This window comes from Atractosteus spatula, chromosome 4 (assembly GCF_055471065.1).
Source record: "Atractosteus spatula isolate fAtrSpa1 chromosome 4, fAtrSpa1.hap1, whole genome shotgun sequence".
Lineage (NCBI taxonomy): Eukaryota > Metazoa > Chordata > Actinopteri > Semionotiformes > Lepisosteidae > Atractosteus > Atractosteus spatula.
The window spans coordinates 61536410-61555895 of record NC_142709.1 but is presented as its reverse complement, the minus strand read 5'-3'; the positions used below and the strand labels follow the sequence as shown (position 1 = coordinate 61555895).

The 19486-nt window shown below is 40.4% G+C and overlaps 1 protein-coding gene across 4 annotated transcripts; it reads right to left on the bottom strand.

The window, feature by feature from the left end:
* Positions 1–712: 712 nt before the first annotated feature.
* On the bottom strand, positions 713–18774 carry acvr1l (activin A receptor, type 1 like). 4 transcript variants are annotated; one of them, XM_088912449.1, is made up of 12 exons: positions 18715–18774; positions 16932–16975; positions 14131–14214; positions 11613–11692; positions 10841–11113; positions 10141–10352; positions 9729–9828; positions 8316–8462; positions 7241–7516; positions 6190–6387; positions 5613–5743; positions 713–5433 (listed from the first exon to the last, which is right to left on the bottom strand). In XM_088912449.1, exons 3-12 carry the CDS (start codon positions 14199–14201, stop codon positions 5299–5301), a joined length of 1623 nt encoding a protein of 540 aa, XP_088768575.1. In that variant the 5' UTR covers positions 14202–14214; positions 16932–16975; positions 18715–18774; the 3' UTR covers positions 713–5298. The 4 variants fall into 4 exon arrangements, with proteins under 4 accessions (XP_088768575.1, XP_088768574.1, XP_088768576.1 ...); XM_088912448.1 differs by lacking the exon at positions 16932–16975 and having other exon boundaries at positions 4285–5433; positions 18628–18773; XM_088912450.1 differs by lacking the exon at positions 16932–16975 and having other exon boundaries at positions 4285–5433; positions 18719–18762.
* Between the last annotated feature and the right edge of the window lie 712 nt (positions 18775–19486).

Here is a 19486-nt window from a genome sequence, read left to right as displayed (position 1 = left end):
CACCTTTATTCAACTTTGATTCTAATGAACAGAGTCCTTGGGAACAGTAGGTGACTTATCAACTTCTAAACCATCCAGATACGGTCACCCTGTCTTTCCTTAGTAAATCAAACGTGCAACTCCCGTTTCAGCATCCGAAGAAGAGGAAGATCAGGGTTTCAGGAGGTGGGATCAGTTCTTTAAAGACACACTCCCAAGGGCAGCCTCAGCCTGACATGCGCTGTGAAGTGCTGTATTGTCATAAAGAACATGCATACCTTAGCCAATGTCCCCACAAGTCTTTTTCCAATTGCACTGTGGAAATAATTTAAAGTTTCAGTCCAAATTTCCCATGGTGGTAATGTTTGTTGTGGCTTCATTTTCGAAAGGATTGGCCCAATAATGTCTCCACAGCCTTACCAGCCAAAATGACCTCCTACCCAGTGTATGAACATTAATTGACAGACTGTAGCTCTGACAAATCAACACTTTCACAGATTCCAAGAGAAAAGGAGAATGGAGATCTTTGCCGCAGTGAAATTCCCTGTTTTGTAGTAGCTCCAGCTTTGGTTTCGCTTAAGATTCTACTCTGTCAGCATCAGATCCACTTACAATTGCTTTGTAATGCTGCCATTTCTTTTCTTTTTTTTGTCAAATTCTTGATTTCTCTGTCTTTTAAAAGAAACACTAGTCCATTAAATTTACTTTCTGGAAGCCCAGGCACCTAGCAAAATCGAATCAAAATCAATTTATTTACTTTTAATTTTCCTTCCTCCTGCACTTAAATCCTTTCAGTGGGACAGAATTAAGAACAGTTTTAAAAACATTAAAATATTCCAGGCAATTAACTTAAAAGTTAACCTAAAGCCACTTCCTGAGCTGCCCCAAGATGTGTCATCAGAATGACATAAGAACAGGTTTAACACCTACATTTCTTCACACAGAAACCGAAAACTAAGTGTGACTCTTGTTGCTCCATAATATGTAAATTCAGGACACTAATTATATAAACTTTTCCTAATGAGCTCCTGAATGTACCTGCAAGTAATCCATCAGCAAGGTGGTGCATGAAGCCACCAAGTCAATGGTAGAATACAGTGTGTAACAGTATAGTATAATTTATGTGGTCATACGCAAAACAAACAGCATTTGCCACAGATTAATTTAATCCTACTGTACCTTAATGATCCTGGTTTTGGGACCAAATAACGCAAGAGGCAGACTTCATGAACAGCACTTTTATATTCTTAGAATTTTGTTTAATAGGACGAAGGAGCTCATAGTGCTTTAATGTGAGGGCTAAATATTTTTTGCATTTTAACAATGAATACAGAAATTCTGCCTATTGTTTCCTCCACAAAGTCTCTGCCTCACAGAGGAGCTGAATTTCACATTTTGAAGTGTTACAAAAAGAAAAGCTAAAATCCACTTTCGTATTGAGTCTCTCAGGCTGTTTTTCTGATACTAGAAAAATTAATGGCATTGCACTTGAAGGCCTGCTTAGCTCCAATCTATACATCAACATATATGATGGCATTAATGCACACAAGATAAAGCATAGCTTATTAAAATAGCCACCATAAAGACTGGTACATGCTGTGGGTATTGTAGTTGTACAGTAAATATTTATGATTTACAATTAAAAACAGTCAGGGTACTTACACAAAAAAAAAATGACATCCTAGACCAAAGCAAAAAATACCTTCTAAAAATGAAGCATATGATGTGATATTGTAAGGAAGAAAACTTGCCAGCTTGTACATTCAGGTTGTGAAACACCAACACATCACCTCAATTAAGTCTATGGAGGTTTGCGTAATTAAGAGTGATAGGGGAAAGGCTTACAAAATAATATAAAATAAGTTGCGTGTTTTTATTCATCATGTTCTAAAGCAGGGGTGTCCAAAAAGGAGTGCTCCAGTCCCCATGTGACTTGGCAGCCTTTTCTTTCAGGCCCAACAAATCTAACTGAAGTGGAGATAGAGTATATCTCTGGCAATGCACTAGTTTGCTTCCCTCCTCAATAATTAGAAGAGTTTGTTACTTACAAGCAAAGTTAAGGCTTAGAAACATTTGGCATCACTAGAATGTTCAACTCATTGTCACAGTCAAGATAACACAAACGCATGCTGATGCTTGGATACACTTTCAGTCGAGGGTTGCAGTGGACAGCAGAAATATATACAAGTTGATTGAGCTTCTTGTTGGATAGCTTTAAAGTTTTCACAGCGCAATGTGCTCAGTATTTTTTCTGCTGGTTGAAGAAGCATTAAAAATGAGTGTTTTACAGTGTACTCTTGTCTCCGAGTATAAGCTGTGATTTCACACTGCCCTAGTTCAACTAGCATATTTTTTGTGAAACTACTGACCAGAAGGTTCTGAATGAGGATGTTACCCAACTGCAGCTGCTCCCAAGGCCACTGTGCACAAAACACAGGTATACCTGGTTATCTCTTAGTAGCTTTCCACTCCAAACCTGTACAAAACAAATGTATTATTGTGGGGCTGAACATATACTGTACCTCACTCTTATACTGTATGTGATATCATGAAACCTATAAAAATGTCTGTATGTTCTGTGTTGGCATGTTTGAATATAGAAGCCTTACTACTTGAACGCGCCCTGTCTCTTCCTAGATGACCTTTCACTGCTTGGAGAAAATGGCTACAAAACCTATCAATAGTGGTATATCTAGGCTTGGTACTATTTGATTGTTTCCTTCCAAATGAACAGCCATTTCTAAAGAATTAACTGCTGTTATCTGAGCACTATTTTCCAATTCAGGTAAGTGAAATTGATATTTTCAAATTATTCATAATTCAGGTCAATTTCAATGGCTTGAATTGGGCAAAAAAACCTTTTCATTTCTATATTGGAATAATTGGAAAATAATATTTCTACTTAATAGAAATCTTTCATTCTACATTTTAAATATACACAACATGCAATAAAACTAATTATCAACTACAGCTAATTAAACATGACTATTCTAACATCCAATCGTTTAGCTTATGCTTTCTTTCCCCAACCCAAGGCAAATTAAAATACTGCACATTTTAAATAATTTTGGGCACAGCAAAGACTCAAAGACACAAATAACCAAAAAGGCTAAATGAGCTGAATGGCTTCCTTTTGTTTGTAACTTTCATGCTCTAAAATAAATCTCTCAAAAGGCATATAACAATGTGTTGCATTGTTGCAAGTGCATCTTGAAATAAATTCCTGGTTAATTCACAGCTTCCTGCTTCTCCTTCAGTCCCAGTACAGCCCGAGACAACAGAAGGCAGTATGGGACAAGAGCATGGCAGAAGTAAGCAGGTGTGTCAAGTGTGATGATTTCTGCTTTGCACAACTGCATCTTGTCAAAACACGTCTCCACACTGATGGAAGACCTTGCTCAGAAATTAAAAACAAGGTTGCCGCAGGTGCATCTTATGGATGACGAGGGACTTGAATTTAGCAGCTTAACCTGCAGTTAACTTCCTGGCTGTCTTATACTGTGAGAATTAAATTTACATTCAATGACAATCTTTATCTGGCATCTCTGATGCCCAGAGTTTTTTTTTTTCCCCCCACAAGGAACAGCAAGTGGTTGCCATCTTGACTAGCTTTAGTACTCCGTCACTAGTTTTTTTTTAAACATTTTTTCAGCCTGCTTTGTTAAACAAAAGGTCAAGCGTTGTATGCAACCATTAGTGAAACACCTTCATGACCTGAACATTGTTTCACAACATGGCCATTACAATTTGTCTAACAGGAGTCTGAGCCCAAGAGCTGTCTCCACCTACATATTCTTCAACTCGTTTCAGGGCACTTTGAAAGCACTGCAGCACCATGTCACTAAACAAACCGTCAGGACAGCAAGACGAAGTCTTTCAGTGTAGAAGACAAACAAAACAAACATTATAAATAATAAAAAAATAAACGGAATAATTCTCTATTTTTTGAGGGTGGAATTAATATATATTACGTGGTTTTACCAGCATTTTTCAGTGTTAAATTACATTTGCAAATTTAACTTCTACTTATTTGCAGTTCGGTCTAGCTGATAGGATCTTGGATGAAAAGAAGATCAGTGCGGGGTGTAGCCCAGCTGAAGGCTGGTAACCGCACATTTCCAATGAATTGCTCAACAGATTAGGATCAGGAGACGAATCTGGTCAGTGCATGAGCACCACCTGTCCCCTGCCCAAGTACCCACCACCCAGCGTCCGTTGGTCTTTCACAGTGGTCTTTCACTGTAACGAAGACTCCTGGTTCTGTGGTGGTGTTGTGGGGAATGACAGGCTGGAGACAACTTTGTCAGAGAGCCTACAATTTTATTGCCCGTTTCATTACAGTGGGGTGTGCTAATGACGAAGGCAGAGAGAGGAAGAGTAATTCATGTAATTTATTTCAGTTACTATATGTTTGTGATTACTACTGTGTTTTTTTTTTTTAGTCGATCAATGTTATTTAAATTACCTTAAAACCAATGCATTAGTATTTTAACTTTCACGTAAAGGACATAAGGGTTACTTATGTCTTTTAAAACATATATACAGTAGTATATATATTTGCATATATACATGTATGTATTCTCTGCCAAATCCTCGGGAATGTCAAGACCCTACTGTATTTTGAAACAGCATTTGTCTAAAATTCAGTGTTTATGAATTTAAAAATCAAATAGCAGCAAGCCTAAGTATATTATTAAATGATACACCCCTCAGTCCTGCTCCTCCATCAAGTGTTACTCCATGACTGATAACCAAACATTTTGGGCACCCCTCCTTTAAAAGTGCAACCATAACAGTCTCCATCAGATGGCTCCATAGTGAGAGTAATCAATGTTCTAAATAGACCTGTATCTTTACAGGCTACTTCGACAATACATGCAGACGACATAACACCCAGACTCCACCGATTTAGGACTTTCAAAAATGTTTCTAAGGAGCTGCAGAACTCAATACCATGATGTCACTTTTTCTGCATCAGATCCCTGGGTCTAAGGGAGTTTGGGTGCCTGCAGGGTGCTTTTACACAAACATCAACAGCTGCCCTCCCTTGCCTAGGGACACTTGCTTTGTTGAATAACGCACATGCGCCTTGTTGGTTGGGACAAGCCAGAGTTAACGTACCTGTGACTAATAAAATGAATAGCAGAACAAAAAGTTGACTATACCAAGAAATAAAACTGCCCTTTTTGACTCTTCTTCAAAGCGTTTAGTGTTTAGATGCGTGTCAGTTGTGGGCGACACCCTGCCACCCTGGGTTTCCTTGATACAAGCTATGTCCTGCCTGGAAGGACCGTCGGCCTGTCACACAGGGCCTCCCTTTCAGCAGTCCGCTTTGCCCTTCTCCAGGGAGCTGTGGATTTTGTCCAGAGTCTTTTTGATGCGCAGAGCTGTGAGCCTTGCCGAGGGGTTCTGATACCAGCACTCCTTCATTAGCTTTGCCAGTGCCGACAGGGTCTGGGGGGGAAAGAGTCGTGCAAAAGGTTCAGCACTACAGAAAGTGACTTGGCCTCCGTCGTGTTTGTGTTGCAGTATAAAAATCTTAGAAATTAGCCACTTCAAACCTAATCTCGGCACCCCAGCCGTTTAACCCAGGACTAAAACCTGATGAAACAAGTCGAAGCGCTCATACTCACTGGATCAGAGAACCATCTATTAGGAATGAAGGGCCTTTGATGCTCTACACATACAACTTTGCGCATGTCCTCAAAGCTGGGGTCATTTGGCACAAGATCATAAAAGGGTGGCTTGTATTCCTCAACAATACCTGGAACACAAGATCAGACAAATTTAAAACTATTGAACTGATCTAAATATCATCTCAGAGAAGCAGACAATTTTCCCATTTTTGTCATGATGTGTAGCTATTTTTTATTTTTTTCCCCACTAATATGATATCTATAACAAAGAAAATTATTTCTATCCCATTTGAATTTTGAATCACTTTATAAACACATAAAAATGCTGTCCAGATCATTAGTTTCACAACTTTATTTTTGCCTCGCAACTAAATAATTAACTTCTACAGCAACTTAATCAATGGCAATAACAGAAGAACATTCAAAATTATCCAAAAAGACAAATAGGAATACCTAACACTACCTTTCAACACTGTAACCACTTCAGGAAAAGGTCTGGTAGCTAAAAAAGGTTCTCTGCAAAGCTGCTCTGTTTAAAACTCGAAACATGATGGATAGTATTTGAGTATCTTACCATTGCTGTAAGTCCTCCGGGCAATCTCCCAAAGTACCAATCCAAAGGCCCAGATGTCAACACGCTTGTACGCATCAAAGCAGTCAGTCTGGATGGACTCATCCAGAACCTCAGGGGCCATGTACCTCTTTGTACCCACTTTTGGGTTATTGCCTATATCCAGCTGATTGTCAGTCTGAGAGTGCGTCACTGCCAGCCCTTTTCAAACAGAAAAAAGGCCACAGTCAACTACTCAGAGATCTCAGAGAAAAGATACTGTAGTGAAGGCCCAAATGAAATTCAAATAGAGAAACTGAACTTTCTGTACAGATCCTTCCCTGACACTTTTCCACCCCTCTAGTCTATTAAAAAAGTTAATAGACGTATCTATTATTATCTTATCTATTATCTATAGATAATATTATCTATTACTGGTGGCACATTAATAACATACACACTGCCACACAGTATTAAAAATTAAACACCTCAATCATTACAGTCCTTTTCAGGGCTTGAATTTGCGGATAATGGTGATGAAGTTCCTGTGCTTCACTATTTTCCAACCAGATTTTTTTTTGGCAGGGAATTGACAAATCATTTTAACCTTCTCCACAACCAAACACTGCCTCGGCTTAACTGCAAGCATCTCATTTTAAATTTAACCAAGAAAATCATATCGATCAAAGATGGAAAGTGAGCAAGGTGGGGGCACTTGTATTTTTGTATATCCTGCTAAGATCACTTTATTAGCCCTATACAATATCTTGCAATAGGAATTTGTCTTTTCGCATACCCCAACTTGCTCTCCATGAGACACACAGACAGGGAGAGAGCAGCCTGGGGTCAGGACGTAGGGTCACCCATTGTACGGCGCCCCTGGAGCAGTTGGGGTTAAGGGCCTTGCTCAGGAGGAGTAGGATTCCTCTGCCGGCTGCCAGATTTGAACCGGCAACCTTCCAGCCACAGGCGCAGATCCTTAGCCACAGAGCCACCGCTCCGCCCTCCATGATGATGGAGGCAGAGTAGCATTAGGTGTCCCACAGCAGCCCGAGGCAGACTCGGCGTGGCTCACCCAAGTCTGCGATACAGCAGCGCAGGTCCTTCTTCACCAGGATGTTCTTGCTCTTGAGGTCACGGTGAGCAATGGCCGGCTTGCCCTCTGTGCCGAAGATCTCGGTGTGCAGATGCACCAGGCCGCTCACCATGGAGGTGGCCATGAGCAGCCCGTCCACCGTCTCCACAGCAACACGCTGAAGGTAGTCGTACAGCGAGCCATTCTCGTGGTAGTGCGTGATGAGCCACAGCTGCGTGCTCGAGTTCCTCGACGTCATGTCTGATGCCATGAATCCTGCAGGAGGAAGAAGAAAAAAAGTTTCAGATTCTGCACTCTTCTGCCAATGAAATAATAATGAGCACAATCTGAGGTCTGCAGTACAGACAGGCATGCCTATTCAGTCTGACGCCAAATAATGGAAACTTGATCAAATTTCAGCATCAATACTCATAGTCTCAGAAGTCTTCAGGACGATTAACAGCAGGGTACCTTTAACCCTTTAACCAAGGTCAGAAGCATTAAAATCGATTTGTGAATCCAACCAAAAGCCGATCCTAAAGAGTGCTGTGGTGTTTAACTCTCCATTCCCGTAGGACAGGTTAATAAAATCGGGTTAGTCTGGTTCACTTAGTACCAATCAGTTTTGCTCAATTCTAAAAGAAAAAGTGTAGGGCCAGAAAGCAGGGGAATGTCAGGCAAACTGCTCAAATAGAAAAGGAATAACCATTCCATCATTATTCTCTTAAAAAAGAAATGCAGAATGGTAAGAAAAAGAACATATTACATTTTGGTGGCCTTCCCAATACTGGACTCCTGTTAAAATAATAATTATATTATTATTCACTTACAAAGTAAAAATAACCAATAATATTAATTAAATTAATTAAAACAATAATAGATTTAAGCTTTTACATCAAGTATTTTTTCATAGGATACTTCAATTTCTTTCACTATGGTGTGGATTTCCCTTTAATACATCAGTGAAGAAAAAGAAGTGACCAGCTTGAATGCATTCACTTCCCCACTCCCACACAAGCAGCTTTATAGAAAGCCAAAACAATATCCTCACATTTGGGCTCCTGATTAGACATACCTAGTATGTTTTCATGTCTCAAAAGAACTGTGTTGTAGATCTCGGTTTCCCGAAACCAAGATTTCTCATCTCTGGAAGAGAAGATTTTCACTGCCACGTTCTCGCCCTGCCACTGTCCTCGCCAAACCTCTCCATAACGCCCCTTGCCTAGAAGGAGAAAATATTCAAGGAGCTGGGCCGCCAAAAAGCAAAGGAGAGAAATATGACCAACCAAAGTCAAGCGTTACGAACTTGTCGTCTGATCTCCAGTCACCTGGCTAAATTTCACTTTAGCCTCACACAGTCTGGCCTTCCCAAATCTCCTCCTTAATTTCTCATTTTTCCTGCTAACTAATCCGTAAAGGGGTTGTGCTCATTTATTTGCTGCTGCACATCACCCCAGGAAGGTGCAGCACTTAAGCAGTGGATAAATTGTGTCCCAGTTGGGATAGTGTAAATTGAGTGAAAGGGGCTTTCAGTTCAAAACATTCTAGAGCTACATTAATGCAGGATATCATTAAAAAGTCTATATTTGTAATGGCTGCACAACAGAAATGCTATATATCCCCACACTGTCATTTCAATTTTCAAGTCAAAAAGTAGTTCACATGACTTTTCCTGCTTGATTAATTATTCTTTTGTATTTTATTGTTTCTACAGTTTATTTATAAAAAATGGCAAGACCAAAGTTGCTACTGAAAGAACTATTAACAAAGTCAGCCATGTTACTTTAAAAATGTTAGATTCACTTTATGAGCTTCAGAACTGAACAACAGAGCACCACACAATGGCAATTTGCTATGTGCTGGGAAACTGCTTTGAGAATAGCAAAGTCTCAGTAGAGACATTAAGAATCATGCAGAAAGATAAAAGTGATATAATAAATATCATGGCACATCATAAAACACTGCTTAAAGAACTTATTTCATTAGTGCATACTTATTTCAAACCAAATAGGAACTAAATATTGAAATTAAGATTAATGTAATTTCACCCGAAATTCTGAACAAAGAGGTAGATTATGATTTTCACATACATACAGTTTAACCTGGAATTAAGTAACAAAGCTGTTATAATACATGCCCTCATAAGTGAGATTTAAAAGTAGGACGTTCCCTCAATCATTTCCAGCTGATCTTAGGCAATTAGTATTACAGCATATTTTAAATTGAGTTCATCTATAAAAGGCTGAACTCCATTGACACACAAGATTAAACGTTATTAATAAGAGATAATATACAAAATAATTGTGATTATGATTTAACAAGGGAAGGACACAAGCAATTACTAGGAATTTAAGGGTGCCTTTATCTTGTATGATGGGGAGAAAAAAAGCTTTAAATTTCATCCAGCTCTTAAGCACAAACTTTTAATTCATGCACGTTTTTGGTGCTGGTCACACAGGCAGAAATGCATTATAGATCGTTAACCCACCAACACATTCCACCAGTGTTATCTGTCGAGCCACCGTTCTCTGTACCAGGAACGGCAAACCAGAACCACTGCCCGATGTGCATGAGTGATCCAGCAAATCCTGCAGGGGCAGAGAGAAACACGAACACTGCTGAGGAGACTCCTCACTCGGCTCCATACCTGCCTCAGAAATACACACACAGCCAAAAAAGGCAGCAGATCGTTGGTACTTCTTTCTTTCTTAAGAATGTTGGAGTTAATGCCTTTCTGCAGAAAAGACTACAGGCCTTGCTTGTATATTCACACGTTTCTCAGGTACATGGATCCGCCTTGATCTTTTGCACAGCCTGAGCAAAACAGCGAAATAGTTTGGGCTTCACTTCATCCGCGTTTGCACCCAAGAAGCAATGCGAAGGACGAAAGCACAGCTTACCGCTAACGTGCTGTCACCCACGTTAGAGGCAATCAGCCCATCAATGGCGCCCTGCTCTGCATCCAGCTCGTGGAGCCTCTGGAGCCGGCTGTGGTGCAGCCGCCGGCACACCAGCACGGCCAACAGAGAGAGAAGGAGCAGCACCACGAACGGGCCAACCACAAATATGATCAGCACGTCCACGCCGTACTGGATTGGCTCCCCCTCTGGCACTAAGAGGAACCAGGAAACAATAAGGTTGTTGCACAACCTGAAAGACATTGCCCTGTCCTCACACAGACAGAGCTGCACTTCATCTCTTAGTTTTTACTCATCCTGCACTAAGAGCAGAGCTGAGAAGCAACTGTGGAATTCTTCCGAAAAGCCATTAGTCAAGAGTCCATTAATCAGACTACAACTATCTGCGGGCAAAATTGGTTGTATGGTATTTATTGACTTTTCTGTTGTCTTTAGGGCTAGGATCAGTTCAATTATTTTTTTAAATCACTTTCCGTTCCAACTGCCCCTTCCTTTAACCGATTCTAATTTGTTTCGGGCATGCTTTACTGAAGCAAAGCACAGAACTTTCAAAGACATATGTGGCTTGTCACAAAAAGAGCACGGTTACTGGTCGTGGATTTGGATTTGCTACCTCAAATTTTGATCCTAATGTTGGATCCAAAAGCAGAATGTCTAAGATGGGAGATACATCAGTACATACCTGTGCGCAACAAAGGTAGCAACATTTCAGCGCTGACGTTCAAGTTGCACAGATTCGACGAGCAGCACTCAACCACCTGACTGGCAGAGTGTGGAGTCTGACACGTCATGCGGCCCTTCTCATGTCCTTCCAGACAGCCCCTCTGGAACACAGGGGTGTCCCCACTCACAGCCACCGAGGAGAAGCAGCGCTGGCCCATGCACCGCTCCTGCAGCCCACAGGAGCTGCAGACACATTTTAGAGGGGAATGTAACCCTCTAAGCACTTCCTTATCTGCAAGAAAACACAGGCAGATCAACACACGATCAACACTGGAACACTGAACAAAAAACAGAGCTGGACAGCAGGGGTGTGGGAGGAACATGCTGTGGTCAAGCAATTAAAACTGACAGGCTGAGTAAAAAGCTGCTTTAATCAAGTGGTTAAGAAATCGATGCAATTAAATAACCATTGCTAAGGGCTTGTGACACAACATGATCTAATAGCTACAAGAGATAAAGCGAAAGTCAGTGCAGTTCAGAGATTAACAATGAGCGACTGGGAGGGAAGCAGTGTGGTATATTTGTCACAGCGGAGAGACTTGGATGCAGTGAAGTACTGTGGTTTGAGCAGAGGACTGACATTTAATGCCACCCACTTTAGCAGCACTATAATCAAATACTGCATTTCTGGAGTAATGCTTAGTGGCACAGACCTGGGAGATTTTTGGCCATCCTAGGTGGGGGGGGGGGGGGGGGGACATAAACAACAGCAATGTTTGATGGCACAATACCTTCAGCTGACGTCTGCAGGATTCTGAAGAGTAAAAGGAGAAGCATATGGACACTGCACTGAGCCATGAGGTTCACTGCACTAGAAAAATGAATTCAAAATTTAAATACTGCAATATACCAAATGAGAAATGACTTGCAGATGAGAATGCCTGGTTACAGATTTAAAAAAAAACAAAACAAATACAGGACATTACAAAACACAATTTACAAAATGAGAAAATTACAAATCACCCTTATAAACCAAGGCAATTCTTAAAAAGGTATACTGAATACACTACAGTTGTTAATGGTTAAAAATAATGCTTGTAAAAAAAGTACATTTATTGATTGTCCATCATGTTATTAACATTCACTCTATTCTTCTAAACCTCTTTTAGTGGCCAACGTCAGTATTTGCATGACGAAAACCCAGGTGATGGAGAAACTATATTAAAGCGAACATCACAGGCGACAAAATGACTTGTTTAGCATATCTCAAAATTTCATTAAACCTCATGCATAAAGAAAATACACATATATATGCATTGTTCATTTGAAAAACACATCTAGAAAGATTGTAAGCGGGTGTAGGCATTTGTGTGTGGGCCGTTGCCACGGAAACCTCAGAGCAAAGGAGCCCCGTTATGACACAACAACAAAGTGAACTGAAGTGAAATTTTAAAATAAGAAAAAAATGGTATGAAAAAATACTTATTTCTCTTTAGATCTAATGCTTCTCCACATGAGTCATCTACGGCACATCTTTACCTATCCTATCTGCACTTTCTGAGAAGGGCTCAATTGGTTTTAAAACACTGGGTATAAATGACAGTAATTAGTACGCAGTGGTACAGTAGTACTTGGCACACTGGCGTACCACAGCTGCACTGCCTGCAGGTGCAGCTGTATGAAGAGTTAGTTCTACAGTACTGAACCATGGCAAAAACGAGACACTCAACTGTACGCGCAAACAGGAACCACAAACATGGATAATGTTCATAATTGCAGAATTAGGACTATCCCAAGAAGGATGATGAACATTTCTGAGCAGTGAATGCAACCTTATCTTCAATGTGAGCTACTGGATTGCTCCGATGTGTTAAAATAATAGTAATCTAAAAAATTAAAGTACAGCTCATATGTAGGCTTTTGTTGGGGTGGTTGTCTGGTGGCTTAAACACTGAAGGCACTCGTTCCAAGTACAGGCTGGGCTCTACGTTCAAGACGTCATAACTCCGCACCTCGGTCACGTTGCTAGCTGACTGTGCCCAGGATACCTGCACGGCAACACACCAATGGCTAAGTTCCAGCAGGGGTAGGGTTGGGATTAGTTGGCCAATACTCTCTCGGTGCCAGGGAAAATGAAAAACGCTTGGGACTTCCCAGGTGCCTGTAGATTTGCACCTCATCTCCAACGGGCACGGCGCATCGCTACGAACCCTGAATTATGTCAAAAAGTGAACGGCTTCCTCATTCTCCTTATGTGGGAACAGGGGATCTTTCTATGAGACAAGATGTCAAGTCAACTGGTAGTTTCAAACCAGGTGTGTAAATCCAGCAATCTTCTCACCACTTTAATCAATACAGGACCACGGGGGAGCCAGAACCCATCCCAGCAGGCAACAGGTTCAGGAAGCATTACGCCTCCCGGTGGGACGCCAGTCCATCACAGGGTACACACAGAGATACACTCACAAAACGGCCAATTTTCCCAGAAGCCAATTATCTTACCAGTATATGTCTTTGGACTGTGGGAGGAAACTGGAGCATCCAGAGGAAACCCACACAAACATGGGGAGAACATACTACCTCGACACAGCCTGGGAGCTGAACCCAGGTCCGAGACAGCAATGCTAACAGCTGCGCCACACCAGGTGGATGTATAAGAAAAAGAATATTTTTTAAAATATATATTTTCAGTGAAATCTTATTTGTATTGGCAGAGAACACACAGTTGTATTTGTTGTTTTTGGGTGCCACCCAAATATTTGATAATCACACTGGTAAAAGAAATGATATTCTTTCACATTTAATGCAGCTCAGCTGTATTAATACAAGCAAGCTTGACTACAGAAGAAGCAAGACAAACAAAATGAAAAGGAGTCATTTGCTCGATATCTGGGTATTCCTAATTTTGGAATAGAAGAACAACAGACCAGATTCCTCATGGTGGGTGTTGAAACAATAAGGACAGAAACTGGGTGAAAGGACTAAGCAGAGTGGCATGGCACCCATATGTGGAGAGAGTTTGTGAATCTGGAATAGTAAAACCCAGGAAGCAAGTAAGCCTCGCAAGGCAAAGATGAAAAGGCTGTTGTCATTAAAGATGGTATCAAGAAGATGAACATTTCTTGAAGACCAGAGTGAGTGGGCCAAGAAAAGCCAGTTGAAAAATTATTCTACATCAGGGAAGGTTTATGAACTACTTAACCCTTTATAAACAATAATGGATGAAAGAACCAAAGCTGCTACCACATAACAGACTTTAGCTATGGGTGTGATGGATGATAATTAAGGATTATTTCAATCAAGCCTTACTTGTAAAAGATGCTGTGCGATTCCTTGCTCTTCTTCCAGTTACTTCCATAACCCAAGCAGCCTATCAGCATTGTCCCTGGAGGACTACAAGGAAAAGAAAAAAATCCAAATGAATACCTATAAAACCACTGCAAATTTTAATCTAAATACAAGGCGGTGTTTGCAGAATATTTATTCAAGAGCACAAATAGGTACTATTTCAAAATAAGACACAATAATACCCAAACTAACTTCATGAGAACTAATAACTCTATTATCACTATATTCCATTTTGAGTTGATTCCCTAAACAATTATATACAATTCTAAGGTAAACAATGTAAAACCAACATCTTAAATACCAGTTTTCATGCATTCTGGTCTCAAAGCACACACTCAAAAAATTCTAAACTATGTAATTAAATCACAGAATTTTGCATCTATAACTCTCCTGTATAACCTTTCACATCTACAAATTTACACAGCCCTATAGATGTATTCATATTGTTGATGGAATACAAACAAAAATACATAACAGAATGAGCTAAAGGTTGAATAATTAATAAAAGTATGATTTATACTCATAATAGAAGTATACAGAGCAAAGTCCTAAATTACTAATATTATTACCATACTTGTCTTAAAAAAATTGCCAGCAACCATATCACCCTGCAACTCACAGCTAGCAACCCACTGAAGCTAAGGAGGTGTGAGCCTGGCCAGTACCTGGATGGGAGACCTCCTGGGGAAACACCAAGGTTGGTGCTGGAGGAGGTGTTAGTGGCACCAGCAGGGGTTGGTGCTGGAGGAGGTGTTAGTGGCACCAGCAGACTCACCCTGTGGTCTATGTGGTCCTAACTGGACTATGGGTCCTAATACCCCAGTATAGTGACTGGGACACTATACTGTAAACAGCATCGTCCTTCGGATGAGACGTAAAACCGAAGTCCCGACTCTCTGTGGTCATTAAAAATCTCAGGGCGTCTCTCGAAAAGAGTAGGGGTGTTACCCCCAGTGTCTTGGCCAAATTTCCCATTGGTCTCTGCCAGTCTTGGCCTCCTAATAATCCCCAATCCCCATGAATTGCCTTCACCACTCTGCTCTCCCCACTGACTGCTATCCAGGTGGGGCTGCACATTGCTGGTGGTGGTGGAGGGGAGTCCCCATTACCTGTAAAGTGCTTTAAGTGGAGTGTCCAGAAAAGTGCTATATAAGTATAAGGAATTATTATTAAAATACTGATCTCTAGAAGCCATGAGGGGCACATTTATTCATACCTTTTTAATAGTTATTTAAACAGGAAATTTTCTCCTTAGGACGAGCAACAGTAGGTGACAATTCGAATTCCACGGAACCATGTCTTACAGTCACACAAAAGACAAATTGAGGTTTTTGGATAAGCTCGCCAGCATCACATTTGGCATAAAAAAGGGGAAACTCACGGTAACAAAACAGTTCTTCCCTTTGTGAAATCTGGAGGGGTGTCTTACGTCTCGCGGCTGCTTTGCATCTACCAGGCCTGAAGCCTTTGATACCATATAGGAAATAGAACTCAAACACATAAAGTACCAGCACTCCTGGTTCTTTCTATTAAGAAGCACACACTTGGCTGAAAACAGACATTGCAGCATGACATTGATCCAAAGCACACAGTCCCAATTGACAAAAAATGGTTAAACACACATGAAATAATGTTCTTGACTTGCCACCTCAATCTCCAGACTTCAATCCAATCAGACGTTTTTTTGGCTTGAACTGGAGAAGGCAGTTCACAAATGGAAGCCAAAGAGTTTGAAGGACCTAGAGCAATTCTTCTGGGAGGAACAGTCAAAACCCCCGCTTGTGCCAGTATGTCTCGTTTGTGTAATCCCTGCTAGAGGAGGTTTACATAACGCAAACTACAGGGGTGAAAATACATGTGGACACAGCTGTGTTTTCCTGACTTAATTTGCGACAAATGCGACATTGATCTGTGCAATGCTATAAAGAACACAGATTTTTTAATTAATTTTCAACGGGATACATCTATCAGTAAACCTTTTGTTTACGTTATGTTTTATTGCAACATAAGTATACAGTATGAATAAATCCGGAGGCACCGTGTCTTTGGAACTCAAACATTTGAGTCTGCCTAAGGAGAGGGGTAGGTGGCACTTCAGTGTCAGCACTGAATCATGATTCAAAATAAACATAATATTTAGTAATAGGGATGTGAAGTGGAGATAAGATCAGAAATGTTAACGTCGTCTAAGCATTCATTTAATGAAAAAAGTTGTTTCTTCTGATTTATTCATGTTGAATTGCTGTAAATCTTATTGAAACGGTTCTACATAATGTTAGTGTTTTTATTAAATATATCATTAACCCCTCCCCAAAGCAAAAACTAAGACAATTATATTTTACCCAAAATGAAAACAAGTCAAACCCTTTTAAAAGGAGAAATATACCAACGTTTGTTTTCCTGGTTTAATTGTGTTATCTAAAGCATGCAATTATGTTATCTGGGTATATCAAACAATTGTCCCAACTACTAAATCAGCTGCTGATCATTCAAAGAGCTTTTTAAAACCTCACGGTCTGCAGTCCACAAGAACAGAAACTGTGTACTTCTATTTTAAATATTCACACCCACATGCGATGAACATGATGAACGATGAACAAATCCCCATGGATATACTGCACAAACGTTTCAAAACAGCAACAAAATATGGATATTATTCAAAAAGCCTTTTGAGCCTTAAATAGCCATGTTATGGACAGAGCTGTTCTGAATTGAACGAATGGAGTTGATAAGACTTGGAAAACTTGTCTAATGTGGCTGACCTTGCGATTTCTACACCAACTGCTGGACCAGGGCCCTCAAGAACCTGGTAATGTTAAATAGAACAGAAAAGAACAATATGGAATATGGTAAATTACACATACAAAGCATGAGCAAAGACTTTTACTCGCACTCAGTGTAAGACTGTTATGTCCAGGTACTCTCATACCTTTACGGCTAGGTTTTAGTATAAAGACCCTAGAAGTTCAGCCTTAATTAAAAGATATCTTTTTTTAGTGGCTTGTGCATTCATCTTCTACTTGTACTTTCAATTGTCTCTTATAATCACTGAAAAAGACACCCTGTAATTGTACCTGTTACAGTTGATCATGTTATACAGATTAACGTCCAAACTTTTTTGATTTTACTACCCAAGAACTGATGTTTTTAATGCAAAATGTAATGTTTTTAATGCTAAAAGTTTAGCAACATTTAAAAATTTGTAACATACCATTTTTTCAGATATGAATCATGTATTAAGCAGTATAAGAAATATTGATTGACCATGAATACAGAAGATCTTTTAAAAAAAATCAACATTAAAAGGGGATCTTAATATGATTTTAATTGTATTGCTCCGGGTTTTTCACTTCACAATAAATGTTCAGTTTATTTACAATCAATTATGCTATAAGTAACTCATGCATCGAATCAAACAGAAACGTCAGCCTCCTCATTTTCCACTTCAACCTTAAGCAAAAGGGCCCAGAATCTCTCATAACCCTTTAATGAACACTCGTGTTAACACGTGAATGGGAAACAACAGCCTAGCACAAAAGCCAGCATTGCCTCCAAACCTCGAATTGAGTTGGTCCATCATTACTTTCAAGCCCTTGAGGTTAGTGGGAGAATTGCTGCAATTCGATTTCTTTGACATGACCGGTTCTACTCACAATGCAAGGCACAATAAGTCAGAACGTTAACTACCACCTCCTGTACGGTGTTGCAGGTACACCCAAAACGTGTCCCGGGACCTGATCAAGCACTCAAGTCGGCACAATTTAATAAACAGAAGGTATGGTTCAAAGAGGTATTGGAACACGCGCACGAAAGTGCAGGAGTGCGAACGAGGAGCAGCATTAATATAAAGACTCCGGGCGAATATGCATGTCTGGCTGTACGTTGCGAAGCATTTATCGGGGATTGCTCAGACGCTGCGTATTTGACAGCCATAGCTGTGACGGTCAGGATGAAGCGGAGCCCTGCTGCAGACGGAGGCGATTGCTGTCTCCGCTGTCACAGACGCCTTCCGTGTGCGCAGCCGGTGGCACCGAGGGCGCCTGTGTACGTGTTCTTGATATCTTTTTAACCACAACAGCGTAGGAGACAGTCTCCCTTTCAATGCAACGTTAAGCCCCCACAACCAATTTCTATCGCTTCACTTACAATTCGGTTAGTATTCTCCTGTCGTAACCAAGATTTAAACACCAAGGATCCAATGGACTTATTAGAGAAAACTGTAAAGATAGTGCTTATTACAGGAAGGCTTAAAAACAGCACCGAATCTTGTGGTGCAAAGAGAACTAGATCTATATAAACATTGTTAAGGATATTAATTAAACATTCAAGTATTATCATCTATGCTTGGGAAAGAAAAAAAAACAAACATTAGCGCCCAACACTGCGTCTTCACACCATACATCCCCCACTTTCACACACAAATATTTTTTTAGAAAACCAAATCGTACTACATCTTACCTGATATCAGGAGCATACACATGTTTTACGATGAAATAAAAAAGTAACTCCTAATTCCTAATATAAATGTATCAGAATTTTCAATACCTACACAACACCACCAGCGACCTCCCTCCCACAGATAGTGCAATTTGTGCCCAGAGCGCCTATATGACGTCAACAATAATGACTAAATCTGGCGAGGAAATGCATTGTGGGATAGTAGGATTCCTCCACTCTAGCTGTGAACCTCCCTTCTGAAACAGATTAAGGGATCTAACCAAGAGCGAAGCCTGGTTAGATCCCTTAATTTGAACGTGGTTTTCTCCAAAATAAAGAAGGACATTTATTTTACTGTGCTAAAAATGCATTTATCATTATGGAAAAGTATTTATAATCACATTTTGCTGCATGTTAACAATATGTACAGTATGTAGTACAAAGGAACAAGTAATAGGTTTATTCCATGCTGAAAAAAAGAAGAAAGAGAACACAACGTTTCGGCCGTGGAGCCTTCTTCAGGTGTGGGATCCTGCGGTAAAAGCGGTTAAGGTCGACATTGGTCTGGGGGATGTCCAGCTTCCTGGGAACTGGTACAAAACTGAGCCCTTTGCTGAGGAGGGATCGCTCATCCTGTGAAAGGGAAAGGTCAGAAGGTATGGTGACAACAAGGTTAGGGTTGGTGAGGGTGTTCGGGGTGTTGATGGTTTTCTTCTGTAGAAGATGACTGAGTTTTTTGTCCTTCTCTGAAGTGAGAAACTGGTAGAGTTTAGAGTTGAGAGATCTAATGAGGTTAGTTATGAAGGGAAGATGATGTGGAGCTGTAAGCCGTAGAAATTCCTTAGCCTCTTTGATGTTGTTGTCGGAAAGGATAATCTGT